This window comes from Lissotriton vulgaris, chromosome 6 (genome assembly GCF_964263255.1).
Source record: "Lissotriton vulgaris chromosome 6, aLisVul1.2, whole genome shotgun sequence".
NCBI classification, from domain to species: Eukaryota; Metazoa; Chordata; class Amphibia; order Caudata; family Salamandridae; genus Lissotriton; species Lissotriton vulgaris.
The window spans coordinates 561,992,748-562,008,520 of NC_141694.1; the positions used below are offsets into that span (position 1 = coordinate 561,992,748).

The following is a 15,773-nucleotide window of genomic DNA, read 5'->3' on the forward strand; positions in this document are numbered from 1 at the left end:
CATCTGGGCATACCTGGTGCACTTAGGGCGAAAAAGCAACAGACACACAATTCTGTCCTTCAATAGTTCTTTTTGCGTTTGTCACCCCGAATAGGACGGGTATGCTCAGACGTGAGTCCTGTGCTCTCCATGCCATTGGAATCAAGCTATCCTGGCTGAAGAGGGGTGAAACCCCGAAACCGGTCCTAGGATGCTTGTTTCCAGTCCGGGGAGGACCTGGCCCGGCAGTTCCGGCTGGACTGTTCCCATTGGGTGCAAGGTCAAGACTGATTTGCATATGGCTGGGTCCAAACTGTAATGGCCAGATCTCTATACTGGAGTGAATGTATGACATTGTTCTGCATTCTGTCCATCAATAGTTCTTTTTGCACTGGAACCATTCCACCATGCCTCCAGACTCCTTGAGCACCAGTGCCTCTCTGTGCACCACTCAGCTGCAGGCCCTCCTCAGAATTCTCTGCAGCCTGCTGGAAATCCTTGGCACAGCTGCGATCGGGGCGTACCCACCACAGATGCAGGGTGCCTCCGAGCACCGAAGGGCAACGGGCACAGCCGATCACCACCAGAGCCCTCCGTTAGACGGATACATTCTGGATAAAGAAGAATGATGAGCAGAGCGCTAAACAGTTGCGTCTGCCATCATGGCAAGCTTAGCCACGTCCCCACGTAGGCTCATCGATAAAGGGGATTGGGTGAAGGTCGGACCAGAAGGAGTGGGGTGAGTTTTGTCGCATTTTCGTGGTCCATTTAAGGTGAAGAATGTAGGCAGGAACTGGGTCAAGCTGGAGAACTGTCAAGAGTTTGAGAATAGTTGCGTTGTATCTGAAGGATTGGGAATTGGAGGCATCTTCTATTGGGGAATACAAAGGCTCAGGATGGTTACTCGTGGAAGATGGGGAGGTTGAAAGTGGAAAGAGTGGGGATGTGGCTCGTGGTGGAGATCTGATTAGCACCAGTGCCTGTGTGGGTGACGTGGGTGTGTCTGTTGTAAGGACGGGTAAATAGCAGAGACCACCTTGTTACTTGGATGGTTATCTGTGTGAATAGAGATTACGGTCCGTAGTGCTTTGTTTGTTGTTTAGAACATTTTGGGGCTTGTTGTGTTGTTCGTGCTTACATTTAGTTTTGTACCTGTGTTGATGATTGTCATCTACTTGTGGTTTTGTATTTTGTCATCTGTGCCTGGCTGGAGATGATATGAAGGGTTTTTTCTCCTGACGATCAAACATGTTTCAACTGCAGCAATTTAGCTCCGTATTTATTACAGTTTCATTATCCAGTCTTTCAAATACTTTGGGAGTTTCCGTTTCCTAAATTGTCCGGAAAATAAATATCACCGTGTTCTTTTATGAAAATGCAGTGTGCTTGTACAATGTGAACTTGAACTGACAAGTTGGCATCCATGCTTTTATGATTTCATGTTTTTATGTGTAACTTATGATGTCCCATCCATTAATGCTTTTTATCAGTCCCTCTACGAACATCGTGCTCCATTTGTGTGTGCTGCGTTTCATCTTTAAAAAAAAAATAGCGGGTATCTCATCAGAGTTTTGTATTTAATTATCAAGTCCAGCATTTTATTGATGAACCAAAAATCTTTAAATTCTCAGCTAGAGTTGCTCATTAAGAAGCTACTATTTCCTCTGTGATCTGCTTACACAAACTCAGCATTTGCTTACAATGTTCAACCCCTCTCTCCCTTTCCACAAAAAAAATCCTTGTATGAATCCTAATCTTGAACAGATTCAAACTAGCAATAGTTCTGGTCTCAATGTGATAATGCATGTACTCGTTGAGACAGACAATTTGTGCAGGGTCTTTATGGGTAGGCAGTTGGGCACGAGCACCCGGAACATCAAAACTGCAGTCCTCCGAATTACATTTTTGAAGAACCTGGGCGATGAGGATGATGCCGCAATATAGCATGCGGCTCACTAAGACTATGTGGCCTCCAGCATATTTTACAGAGCAGTTACAGCAGCGCAGAGCAGCCGTGCTTTAGTTCAGCGATCTGCAGAATGGTCTAGTTGAAGTGCAGATGTAAGCTCCTAAAATCACTACACACGGTTAAAGACTGTTGGTTGAAATGCATGAGGAAGTTGGGTGCCTCTGTATTGTATTCACCGGACTTGTACTTGTGGGCAGTGCCACAACTGGCAAATGTTATCAAAACGCACAATACACACCTCTGGGAACAAGCTGGTATTAGGACTATGGGGGATTTGTATAATTATGATACATACACATATGTGGTCCTACAAGATGAATTTGGACTAAGTGGCAGGCAATTGTTATTTTGCAATACCCTGGTGAAAGCAATTGAAACAACTTGAGAGCAACAAAGAAGTGACCCCCCAACCCTCCAAATCGGAGGTGTTAGTTGCTCTTCTAACACACAGAGTGCAATGGAGAGCTGGGAGCACATTCCATAATGTACTGCCCTCCATAATGCATCGATATACGGAAGTCTTTAAAGCAAGAAGGGAAGTAAAACCAGCAGTATTTCACGTGGGTGTACTGTCTCCCTGCAGCATTCGGTCTCTGCTGCCCCTTCCATTTACTGCAATGCCCCGCCTCTTTAAGATCCATTGTTCTGGCTAAAGGGGGGTGAGAGCCATCTAGGTCAGTATCTGCCATGCATTTATAATCACCTCCCCTTAGTAATTTCAGGTGAGATGAGTGAGCTACACGTTCGGAAAGACTTTACAGAAAATCCATCTAAGACTTGTTAGCAGCATACAAGTCAACCATCGTCAATGGTTATCCCAGAAGTTGACTCTCTCTGACTCTCTCTTGCTACATAATGACCTTCTCCATCAATACATTTAATAACATTTTCAAATGAGAGATAATGTTTATTGTACGGTTAGTACAAATCTTAACAAACAGACATATAGATTAAACGCATTTAGCCTGCAAAGTTAAAACGTCCCATGAGAACAAGCAAGTCTGAGTTTGATACAAAAAGATTCAGCTGAGCCATTGTTAAAATGGAAGAACAGGATTTGCAGCATATTTGCTAGCTAAAAGGCAATGTGCAAAATTGCAGTAGCAACATAGACAATACCAAGCCAGTTTAAGGCACACGGTGCCATGTGCAACGGAAGTTTGAAATGTAACATGTGTATCAAGACATTCTTGCAAACACAGACCAGCCCAATGTAAAACAAGCAGTATCAGGTTGCACGATTGTTAAAATCTTTAAAGAAAAAAGTGCAATGTGCAAGACAAATAGCAGAGGTTCTTAAACTGCCACACTTGATATCAGATTGACCATTTTCAAATGGGGCTCCTGGTCTGATCCAAATCAATGTTCCTTTAGCATGTGTGGAATATGTAGTGTAGTATACCTGTCCCCTCAGATTTCCTCCAGTTACCTTTCCTGTGCTATGTGCATGTGCTTCCCGGGTAGCCACTATATTCTGCAGGCATTACATTGTAGCGTGAGAGGGATTCACTTTCTTTTTCCCACCTGGTAGAGTGTAGTTCTGTACTTGATTATCCAACCTTATTTGTTGCATTCGTTTTCCTCATAACTCGATTGCTTGTGCTTTGAATCCTTTCACCCACAAGACCTCCCTCAGACACATACTTAAGCTTGGGCTGTGCTAGCCAGTATTGAGACGAGGATACTATTTTTTTTTTAACTTCTGTTTAATAAACATTCGTCAGTATCAATATACAACATTACAAAAAGCAATGGTTGATAATACATACATGCCATCTTGCTTCGCGTTTCATTGACAAATGGACGTTGGTAAAATAGCTAACAGTTCTAGCAGATTCCCCGCTCAATACACTCCCAGTCAACCACCCCCTCCCACTTTAACAATCAGGTATCCCTCAATTACCCCTGTACACTTCCCACTATTGCCACACTTTTTCCTATTTCTTAGGGCAGCCCCTACTCTCATATATTGTATTTCAGCAGCGCAGCACCAGTCAAGAAAAGGATACTCGGTGGAGGGGCATGGAGAGGTGCGGTCACATGGGCACCGGCAGGCCCAGCCGTCTCCCCCAGGAGGGAGAGGCAGGCCAAGGCGCAGCCTGAGTGAGGAGGAAGGGGTGCCGGAGCCTGGCGGCACCGGCACCCCTCGGAACGGTCGTTCCGAGCTGCTGTGGAAATGTGCTGGGCAGAGAGGGGTGACCACATGGAGCGCGGGGCCTGCTGGGCAGCAGCATCCAAGGGACTGGCGCCAGCCAACCCCTTCCACTCAGGTCAGACCACTGGGGGACACAAGCTGCCAGGGACCGCTCGGCCTTCGCTCTGTTGGGTAGGGTGAACCCTCAAGTTGGACGGTCCATGCGTGGTGGAAGTTCTTTGCTTGAAACAACAGCCGAGGCTGGCCAAGCAGTCCATCCCTAAACGGACCGAGAGTGCCCAATCGATCAGAGAACAGCCAGGTCATCCCCTGACAGGCCGCCCTGCACAGGGGGTATGCTGGCTTAGCATCCCCTGCCTGCCTGCCCCCAGGGCAAGCAGACTCAGAGAAAAAGGACAATCGGCGAGGGGCTGAGAGACAGGTGCATCCCGGGCCCCTGGGGGCCCCAGCGGGCGGGCGCAGGGATTGCCTTTCTCCCTCTCAGCATGGCCGGACCTCACGGAGGCCTGCCTGAAAAAACTCTGAGAAAAAGGACCATCGGCAAGGGGCTGAGAGGCAGGAGCGTCCCAGGGCCCCTGGGGTCCCCGGCGGGCGGGCCCTGGGACTGCCTTCCCCCTCTCAGCATGGCCGGACCTCACGGAGGTCTGCCTGAGAAAACTCTGAGAAAAAGGACCATCGGCAAGGGGCTGAGAGGAAGGAGCGTCCTCGGGCCCCTGGGGGCCCCGACGGGCGGGCCCCGGGAGGTCTGCCTGAGAAAACTCAGAGAAAAAGGACAGCAAGGGGCTGAGAGGCAGGAGCGTACCCAGGCCCCTGGAGGCCCCAGCGGGCAGGCCCCGGGACTGCCTTCCCCGGATTCAGAATCGCCGGAGGTCTGACTGACCCGCTCCCTAGTAATCCGGAGGAGAATTACCCCCCTTTCTTGTAGTCCGTGCACTCGAGGTGACAGAGGGGACCCAGGGCACGAAAGTATCCGACCTCTTGGAGCCCTCGCTGGGATCCGGGAGGCAAATGGCACCCCATCGGGACTTCCAGGGAAGCCCGGCCATTTGGTCGCCCCATAGGAATGCATTGAGGGCGACCAGATGGCCGAGGGGAAATGGGTGACCATATGGGCGGGGCACGAAAGGGAAGCCATCTGGAAACCCTGTGCCCCAACAAAGGAGTGAGGGGGCGCCAGGGCATGGCGGACTGGAGGCCCGGGGCCCCAGCTGGGCCCCAGCCATGGAGGCTGCAAGGGGGTCACAACAGGCCCTCCGGCCCGGGGCCCGCGCACACCTTGACAAGCAGGGGAGCCTGCCCGGGCACAACGGAACCCCGTCCCGGGCCTTTGGCAGTGCGGCAGACCCGGGGACAGGGCCCGGGGCGCGGCGGGGCCCCTGGACCCAGCCGGGGCTCCCAGGCCTGGAAGCAAAGGGGAAGCCTCCCTGGGCCTACCGGACCCCATCCCGGGCACCCTGCCACGTGGCAGGACCCAGGACGGAGTCCGGGGTGACGAGGCCGCCCTCCCCAGGGCCCCTGAGGGGCCCTCAGGGGCCCCGGATGAGGCTCCTGAACCCAGACAAGCAAGAGGAGGCTCCCCGGGCACAATGGAACCCTGTCACGGGCCTTTGGCAGTGTGGCAGGCCGGGGAACAGGGCCCAGGGATGGAGCACCCGACCCGGGACCCGGCCGGGCACCTGGAGCTAGTAAGGGGGCCCCCTAGGCCCGGAGGTGCAGGGGACACCTCCCCGGGCCCTCCCGGACCCCGTCCAGGGCATCCTGCCACGCGGCAGGACCGGGGGCGGACTCGGGGCTGGGGCGGCATCCTGGCCCATCCAGCTGCCGGCTGAGGACCGCTAGGCTGAGAGGGGTCCCAGAGTACCTTATCCCTAGTAATCCGGAGGAAGGCTACCCCTCTTTCTGGGAACAAGTGCGCACCGCACGGCTCAGGGGACCCTAGGCGCGAACGTGCCTGACCTCCTGGAGCCCTGGCTGGGATCCGAGAGGCGAATGACACCTCATCGGGAATTCCAGGGAAGCCCGGCCATCTGGTCGCCCCATTGGGAAGCATTGGGTGCAACCAGATGGCCGAGTGGAAAGGTGCGACCAGATGGCCAGGACAGACATGACGCCAATCTGCCTGCCTCGAGCCTCCACGGGAGGGCTCCCGCCTGCCTTTCCAGGGCTCCAGGGCTGCAGGGCTCCGGGGCTCCGGGGCTGCAGGGCTCCGAGGCTCCGGGGCTGCAGGGCTCCAGAGTTCGGGGGCTTGGGGGCTCCGGGGGCTGCAGGGCTGCGGGGCTCCGGGGCTGCGGGGCTCGTGGGCTGCAGAGCTCAGGGGGGGGCTCTGAAACCCCACGCTGGGCCTCAGGCATGGAGAGGACTGCCCGGGACCCATGGAGTCCGTCCCGGGTACTTTGCCACGCCACGGGCTGGAGGAGGGAGCCCCGGACGCCTGGGAGGTGTTGCCCGGTCATTGCCCATCTGGTCCCCGGCAGGGAACCGCCAGCCCCGGAAGGGTATCCGGGCATACCCTTGCCCCTAGTAATCCGGAGGAAGGCTATCCCTCTTTCTGGGAACCCGTGCGTGCCGAGTGACGGAGGGGACCCAGGGCGCCAACGTGCCCGACCTCCTGGAGCCCTGGCTGGGATCCGGGAGGCGAATGGCACCTCATCGGCACTTCCAGGGAAGCCCGGCCATTTGGTCGCCCCATTGGGAAGCATTGGGTGCGACCAGATGGCCGAGTGGAAAAGTGCGACCAGATGACCGGGACCGACATGACGCCAATCAGCCTGCCCCGAGCCTCCACGTGAGAGCTCCCGCCTACCCTTCCAGGGCTCCGGGGCTGCAGGGCTCGGGGGCCGCAGGGCTCCGAGACTCCAGGGATCCAGGGTTGCAGGTCTCCCGGGCTGCAGAGCTCAGGGGCTGCAGGGTTTGGGGGCTGCAGGGCTCGGGGGCTCCAGGGCTCCTGGGATCCGAGAGGCGAATGACACCTCATCGGGAATTCCAGGGAAGCCCGGCCATCTGGTCGCCCCATTGGGAAGCATTGGGTGCAACCAGATGGCCGAGTGGAAAGGTGCGACCAGATGACCAGGACAGACATGACGCCAATCTGCCTGCCTCGAGCCTCCACGGGAGGGCTCCCGCCTGCCTTTCCAGGGCTCCAGGGCTGCAGGGCTCCGGGGCTCCGGGGCTGCAGGGCTGCAGGGCTCCGAGGCTCCGGGGCTGCAGGGCTCCAGAGTTCGGGGGCTTGGGGGCTCCGGGGGCTGCAGGGCTGCGGGGATCCGGGGCTGCGGGGCTCGTGGGCTGCAGAGCTCAGGGGGGCTCTGAAACCCCACGCTGGGCTTCAGGCATGGGGAGGACTGCCCGGGACCCATGGAGCCCGTCCCGGGTACTTTGCCACGCCGCGGTCTGGAGGAGGGAGCCCCGGACGCCTGGGAGGTGTTGCCCGGTCATTGCCCATCTGGTCCCCGGCAGGGAACCGCCAGCCCCGGAAGGTTGTCCGGGCATACCCTTGCCCCTAGTAATCCGGAGGAAGGCTACCCCTCTTTCTGGGAACCCGTGCGGGCCGAGTGACGGAAGGGACCCAGGGCGCCAACGTGCCCGACCTCCTGGAGCCCTGGCTGGGATCCGGGAGGCGAATGGCACCTCATCGGGACTTCCAGGGAAGCCCGGCCATCTGGTCGCCCCATTGGGAAGCATTGGGTGCGACCAGATGGCCGAGTGGAAAAGTGCGACCAGATGGCCGGGACCGACATGACGCCAATCAGCCTACCCCGAGCCTCCACGGGAGAGCTCCCGCCTGCCCTTCCAGGGCTCCGGGGCTGCAGGGCTCCGGGGGCCGCAGGGCTCCGAGGCTCCGAGACTCCAGGGATCCAGGGTTGCAGGGCTCCCGGGCTGCAGAGCTCCGGGGCTGCAGGGCTCCGGGGGCCGCAGGGCTCCGAGGCTCCGAGACTCCAGGGATCCAGGGTTGCAGGGCTCCCGGGCTGCAGAGCTCCGGGGCTGCAGGGCTGCAGGGCTCGGGGGCTGCAGGGCTCCGGGGCTCCCAGGCTCCAGGGCTGCAGGGCTCCTTGGCTCCAACCAGCCGGGGAGATCAGGGAGTCTGCCCAGGCACGAGGGACCCATGTCCCGGGCACACGGACCCTCAGGACGCGACCCCGTTTTCCACGATTCTTTTTCCAAAATTCTGCATAGTGTGCGTAGTGGCACTACGCAAACTACGCCCAGCTCTAATTAACACAAGGATTTTAGGCGTTGCTACTCTTTGAGTGGGCAACTATCCTATAGAAAGTCATATATAGTGGTCTGGGTGGATATCAACTTCATGCAACACAGGTTTTTGGGCTTAAATTGGAAGTTTCCCTTCTGCAGCCATTGAGGCGATGAATTTTCAGTCAGTTGTATGTGTTTCTGAGCAGGATGTTGTAGCCAGTATCCACATATGTCATTCTATTTGCCCATGTTGCCATATATCAGTCCCCAATTAGGTAATAAGTATCATAAGAAATGGGGATCAAATTGTTATGATGCAATTATTTCCCCTGGGTCCCTCTATCTTGTTAAAATCATAGATTTATACTGTATCCACCATCATGTGCTGTCTGTCTTCGACCTGTTGACTACTGCATGCGTTTAGGTATCAGTTGAATTCGGACAGAGGCATTACATTTATGGTAAATTTAATGGGTTGGTAGGGCTGTGTGTTTCCTGGGCAAAGACTGCGAGTCAATGTTATGAGTGCTCCAGTGCGTCATTGAAGAATTCGTATTAATAATGTACAATTAAATGCATGTATCTTGCACAGTGTTATTCCCTAAAGAGGCATTCTTTTTGTGTTTTTTAGGTCATGAATTTGCATGCTTTTGGAGCTGGTCTCTAGTGAGACTTGCGGGAGGATGAACACAGAGGAGGTGGAGTTACTGAGTGACTCCAAATACAGGAACTATGTTGCAGCCGTTGATAAGGCTCTAAAAAACTTTGAGTATTCCAGCGAATGGGCAGATTTAATATCGGCACTTGGAAAGCTAAACAAGGTGAGATATAGACGTTTTCTTCCCGCAGGTCATATGTGAAAGTACATTTAAATATACTTTCTTTACCTACACAGTGAACTTTTTTTCAAAGAACATAAATATAACTTTCAAAGTATGCAATCCCCTTTTCTCATGGGCCTCTCAGATAAACACACACTTGCAGTTTAGTCGGGAAAAGAACTGTAGTGCCTGCCTGTATCCGTCTGACACCAATGTGTGTGCTGTTAAAACATTTCTCGTAAAGTCGGACCTTATAGCCTTCACTTAGGGCCTTAGGTATTTATACTAGTCACTTCGCTCATACCAGTATTGTCTGTCTCCTCACAGTGAAAATTTGTGCAGCAGAACCGCCTGTGGGGATATTTTCTTAAATTTGTTCCCTTTCTGCAAGCATGCTCTACTGATCAGGGTGTAGGGCTCGGAGGTAAAGAAATGACACGCTTTGTCTAAACCAGATTGACCAACATAGTTCTAAGATGACTGGATCCATGTCAGAGTTTCAGGATAACCAAAGAAGATGAATTATACCAACAGATGTCCTCTTGCTCAGTTGTTACAACACCTCTGCCACCGCTACAAACACTTAGACACCTTTTGTTTTTGGATTTGGGTGTTTTTGATTTCTTCAATATTACTATTTGGGAAAAATGTATTTAGTCAGTGCTGTAACTATTCTTGTAGGGCACTGCCAGACCACATGGAAAAAGTCTGCTCCAGGGGACGAGCACTGAGACCATATAGGCTTGCGGAAAATGCCTGCGTGCCAGAGTATTTGTATCGTTATATAAGTAAAATGAAGGTAGCTTAATTGGATTAGTCTGAATCTTCCAGATATTGCCAGTTGCAGAGAGGCTGTGGACTCATCGTACCACTCTGTATCCTCCAGCTCCCCCACCCAGCCCTCCCACTTCAATCAGAGCGGCTCTAATGGCTCTGGGGCATTACAGAGTAGGGAGCGATACAGTTGGGAGATATCCTCGTGCCCCAGACCGGCCATCTACAGTTGCGCTCCCAGGGTACGTTAAGCGAGCATGGTACTGTCTGAGTGCAATGCCTCAACTACAGATATTTGTGGCACTGCGTGTACATCGAATCTGGAAGTCTTCGAAAGGAGCACATAGAGAACCCATGCCACACATCACCCAGCCCCGTAATTCCAGTGATATCCCAATACCTAAAGCCCTCCAGGCACACTGTGTGGTCTAGCCAGCGTCCCCTACATAGAGGAGTTTTTTGGGTCAGTCACCCGCCCCAGGTGGTGAAGCTGGGACGGGTTTTGGCTTTTGGCTGACCTACACACCAGGAATATCACTCTGGTGACATCCAGGATGACGAGGGGAGCCTGTTGGCCATAGAGACAGTGCATCACCCCATCAAAATCAAAGCAAGACAGCACTAGCTGGTATGCTGGGTTTTTCCAGCCACCAGTTAACCAACCATTAATAACCAAGAAGTGGGATGCCCAGTAATGTAGACGGATGTCAACTGCTCCCAACTCACTGTCGTATACTGAGCGCTGACACTTAACCTGAGCAATGCTTGCAGGATGGCCTCGACCTAGAAAGGTCCAGAGTACCGCTGCTACTTCAGTGTACCAGCCGGTGGGAATTTAGAGCCGGAAGTTTTGCAGGGCGTAAAGGAAGCTGGGAAGTATCATCCTTTTGATCATTTTGACTCGACCCATGATGTTTAGAGGGAGGTTGTTCCAAGTGGCTAAGCTATTTTTTTCCCCTTGAGAAGTGGGGTAAAGTTGAGAAGAGAGAAGATGGGTGAGTTCTAGCACAGTTGGTATGTGGACTCCTAAGTACTTGAAACTCAGGCTGTGAACAGGTATGCCAGACTGCCATTCCAGTGTTGTATTATCCCCCTGTAAAACGAAATGGGATTGATTTCCTACAGTTTACCCGTATTCCCAAGGCAACCTTGAAGAGTCTGAGGATTTCAATAACATGTGTACCCAACACCACAGAATCAACAAGAAATAATCCTCATATAGTGTGATCCTGTCCTCCAGCATTCCACTCCATCTCCAACCCTGCATCTGAGCAATGCAAATGGATTATATGATCCAGCGGTTCTATGCCCAGAGCGAACAGGAAGGTGGGAGAGGAGACACCCCTGCGGAGTGTCACGGTGGATCGGAAATTTGCGAGAGAGCACACCGTTGACAAGGACCGGAGCTGAGGGTTGCGAATATAAGAGGGCCACAATAGTTCAAAAGCGGGATCCAAAGCCCATATGGAGCAACATCAACTCTAGGTAGTTCCAACTGACTGTATCAAAGGCCTTTTCAAAGTTGACCAGTAACAAGGCTGCTGCCTCATCAATGTCTCTTACGTCAGTCAGGGCCACCTGTTCTCGACAAATACAATGTCTGGTGCTTTGGTGGGGTATAAAACCACATTCATCTGGATGGATCAGAGACTGTAGGACTGGTTGTAGCCTAGTCACCAAAGTTTTTGTGTGGATTTTAAGATCTGTATTGATTAGGGACATAGGGGCGATAGGAAGCACGTTTAGTCGCTGGGTGGTCTGATTTAGAGGTAACTACAAGGGTTGCCAAGCCAAGCTCTGGTATACAGACAGAGAAGGTGTGGTGTGACGATGTCTCAGAGTTTAGAGTAGTGTTTGAGAGGGAAACCAACTTGACCTGGGGTCTTTCCAGTTTCAAATCTTGAATGGCCATCTGAATCTAATCTTCAGTGATAGGGGAAGCTAAGGTTTTCCGTTGGGGTTGTGTCAAATGGGAAAGGAGGATATCGGATAATAACGGCTGTTCCTGCTCAGAGGCTGGCAGAGGCTGACTGGTATAGAGTGTCTCATGATAGTCTTCAAATACATTCTCAATGGCGTTCGCAGTTGTAACCGAGTACCCAAACGCATTGTCGCCAGACGAAATGAGACTGAAACTGACATTTCTGGTAGCCAATTGGTAGTGAAGCATACTGATTTATGTTTAAAGTATTTTATTGAAGCAGGGTAAGGAAGGAAACAACAAGGACATGAAAAAAGAAAACCACAGGTGCCCCACAATCAATGCGTACGGTACATTAGATACATCAAAGCATTTCTGTCGCCTCAGAGGGCACCATCCAGCATGGAAACACAGCTTGCGCGCCTGTGGTTAAAGACAAAAGAAAAAAGAGGGGGAAAAAAAGAGGGGGGGAGGGGGAGAGGGAAGAGGGAGGAAGGGAAAAAGGAAAAAAGGGGGAAAAGGGCGGGGAAACAATCCTGCTCCATATCCTACCCAACCAACAAACCCCCCAACTCCCACACCCCGACCCGCCCCCTGTACTGTGCCAGTGACCATCTGCTCCCTCCTCGTAGCAACCCTCCGGTTGGCTCCGCTACTAGATGCCGGCTCCGACCAATCAAACAGGCGGGTCCGGCGGCGGTGTCAGCCGTAACAGCCTGAGATACCTAGGGCAGGTGATCTCCCTGAATTCAGAACACAACAGACCATGGAAAGGCGCCCACAGCTCCTCAAAAGCATCTACATCCCCCGCCGCCACTAAGGACATTTTTTCCATGCCAAGGACATGCCACAATCTGTGCAGCCAGCCGACAACGGTGGGGAGCGTGGTGGAGCGCCAATGAATGAGTATGTTTTGCACCGCTGACCCCAGAGCTATCGCAATCTGTCTACCCCTTTTAGACCTGAGAGGGTACATCAATCCATTCGGCAATCCCAATAGGACGTAGGCAGGGAACCGGGGCAGCTCTATCTCGAAACATTTGTCGACCTCGCAGAGGACCTCTTCCCAATAAGAAGCTAAAAGGGGACAGTCCCACAAAATATGAGTAAGCGTGCCGGTTTGGCCACAGTTACGCCAGCACGTCCCTGGTATTGACCTATCCATCTCATGTAATTTCTCAGGAGTGCGATACCAATAGGTCGAAATTTTGGTGAAGGTCTCCGCGAGCCCCGTGTGATAGGCAGAGTGGCGTGAGCGGTAGGAGATGTGGTCCCACTCTGTATGACTCAACACTCGTCCGAGCTCCCGTTCCCAGCGCTCCCGACCCGGGTTGTGGATGTGAAAGGGGGGGGGCTGCAGCATCTTGTACAAATCGGAAATAAGCTTAGCGTCCGACGTGCGAGTGACTAGCCAGCGCTCGTACACCGTGATCTCCCGGTCCGCCTTTTCGCGCACTTGAGACTGTAGCGCCCAGTGGCGCGCCTGCATATACCGCATGCGCTCCGTCTCGGGAAGGCCATAATCCCGCCGTAAGTCCTGGAAGGGGATGACACCCTCTGGGCCATACAGGTGACACAAAGCGCAACAGCGGGCCGCCCGCCAGCAGTCGTAGGCGCCAGGCTCCGTTCCCGGGCCAAAGTCCGGATTGCCAATCAGCGGCGTGAAGGGAGAGGGGAAGGTAGTGAGTTCATGCCTAGTGGCCACTGAGTCCCACACCCGAAGTGGGACACGCGTCACAAAAGAGGCGTAAAGGTTAGGGGGTCGATGAGCCCGTCTCAAGAAAGGCACCTCCTGTAGCGTTCTGCCTGCTACCGCCTGGTCCTGGAACAGCCAGTGTTTGTCTGATTCCCACCGGCTCCACTCCACCAGATAGCGCAGTTGGGCGGCCTGGAAATATTTCCGTAAATCTGGTATCCCTAGCCCTCCAGATTCAGGTGCCAACGTAGCTATGTCCGTTCTGATCCGTGGTCTACGGCCCTGCCACACAAAACGTGCAATGGCTGATTGAGTCTCCGCGAGCCACCCTGTGGGGGGCTGTAGCGGTAGCGCCCTAAACAGGTATAGCACCTGAGGTAGAAGGGTCATCTTCACTGCGGCCACCCTACCCAGCAGCGATAACGTGCCCTTATCCCACCGAGCCAGTTCCTCCCTGATTGTCTTACTCAAAGCCGCGTAATTGGCCGTGACCATCGCAGGGAGGGAGGGTGCCAAAAGGATCCCCAGATACGGAATCTGGTCCCCGGACCAGCTCAAAGGGAAAAGCCTCTGCAAATCAGTCCTGGTGGCGCCGGTAAGCGAAATATCGAGGGCAGCAGATTTCCCGAGGTTCACCTTGAAGCCCGCCACCGCGGCAAAGAGATCCAATTCCGCGATACAAGCCGGCAGTGACCTCCGTGGGTCATCGAGCGTCAAAATGACGTCATCCGCATAGAGGCTAATCGCGTGGTGAAACTCTCCCATCCTGACCCCGATGATATCGGGGTTCTGTCGAACCCTTTGAGCAAACGGCTCCATATAAAGAGCAAAGAGCAAAGGGGACAGTGGGCATGCCTGTCGTGTACCCCGTTCTATAGGAAAGGGTCGGGAGCTGCCCCCGTTCACTCGGACCACCGCGGACGGAAACCGGTAGCAGTTGAAGATCAGGTGCCGGAACTTCTCGCCAACCCCGAACTTGCTCAGGACCTTCTCTAGGTAGGGCCAGTGCACTCTGTCAAAAGCCTTCTCCGCATCTATGGAGAGGAGAATTCTTTCCCCGGGGATCCTGGAGGCCTTCTCAAGAATATGAGTCACCCTCTTCGTGTTGTCCACCGTCTGCCTGCCTGGCACGAAGCCGGCTTGATCCGAGTCGACCATGCCCGGGAGATGAAGTGCCAACCGTGCCGCCAGTATGCTAGTGAAAACTTTCAGGTCCGTGTTCAGTAGCGAGATAGGGCGGTAGGATCCACAGGCAGTCCGGTCCTTGCCCGGTTTCGGGATCACGGAGACCGTGGCCTGAAGAAATTCGGGGGGGATGGCGCCCGGCTCCGAGAATGTATTGAAGAGGCGGGTCAACAGAGGCGCCAGCTCCTGACAGAAGGTCTTATAAAAAAGGGGGATGAAGCCATCCGGTCCCGGGGCCTTACCCGGTTTAAGCCGGGAGATCGCCGTAACCACCTCCTCGATACGGATCTCCCGCTCCAGATACTGGGCCTGATCCGGCGTCAACGGCGGGAGCGGCACCGATTCCAGATAGTCCGCCTCCGCCCGGGCGGAGGGGGCCTCGCCAGTGTAGAGGTCAGCGTAAAAACTACGGAAAACGTCCGCAATCTGTTCGTCCTCCGTGACTGAACCTCCGGCAGGGGTAACCAGCTCCTTCACCCGGTGCTGTTGATGTTGCACCCTAAGCTTGCTGGCCAAGAGCCGTCCACACCTGTCGCCACCGGTGTAATACTTGTGCTTCAGGCGAAGCATCGCGTACTCAGCCCGGTCCATGTCAAGAGCAGACAAGAGTTTCCTGGCGGCTTTCAGTTGCCTCCAGACTCTGGGGGCTCCCGTTCTATGATGGACCTGCTCCAGCTCCCGCACCTGCCGGGTAAGCTCGTCCCTTTTGAGCTGGCGCTCCTTGCTCTCCGCCGAAGAGATAGCGATAAATTCGCCCCGGAGCACAGCCTTCAGGGCGGCCCATTGCGTCGCGCGGGAGGTGTCGTCGTTATCGTTTACGCGCTGGAAGTCCGCAATGGCCGCACGGATCTGTTGCAACGTCGAACGCCTGTGCAATAGTGTATCCCGGAGACGCCAGACCCCTCTCGGGCGAGCCACCGGGGGTACATTGAAGGTACCCTCCACCGGTGCATGGTCGGAAAGAGAGAGGACCCCCATGTCGGCATTCGAGGCCAGTGCGAGCATCGGGCCAAAGCATACTGATTTAGACCCTATATTCATATACCCATTGAGCGGAGGCTCGCCAACATTGGCAGACTTCATGG

General features: G+C 54.0%; 1 protein-coding gene across 2 annotated transcripts in view; it reads left to right on the forward strand.

Moving 5' to 3' along the window:
* The window catches only part of DOP1A (DOP1 leucine zipper like protein A), a 1,079,867-nt gene that overhangs the window by 92,003 nt on the left and 972,091 nt on the right, over nt 1-15,773 (forward strand). For both annotated transcript variants that reach the window (XM_086926553.1, XM_086926552.1), the window contains exon 2: nt 8,923-9,112. In XM_086926553.1, coding sequence (XP_086782679.1) covers nt 8,936-9,112 — 177 coding nt within the window. In that variant the 5' untranslated portion in view covers nt 8,923-8,935. The remainder of the gene's footprint in view (nt 1-8,922; nt 9,113-15,773) is intronic.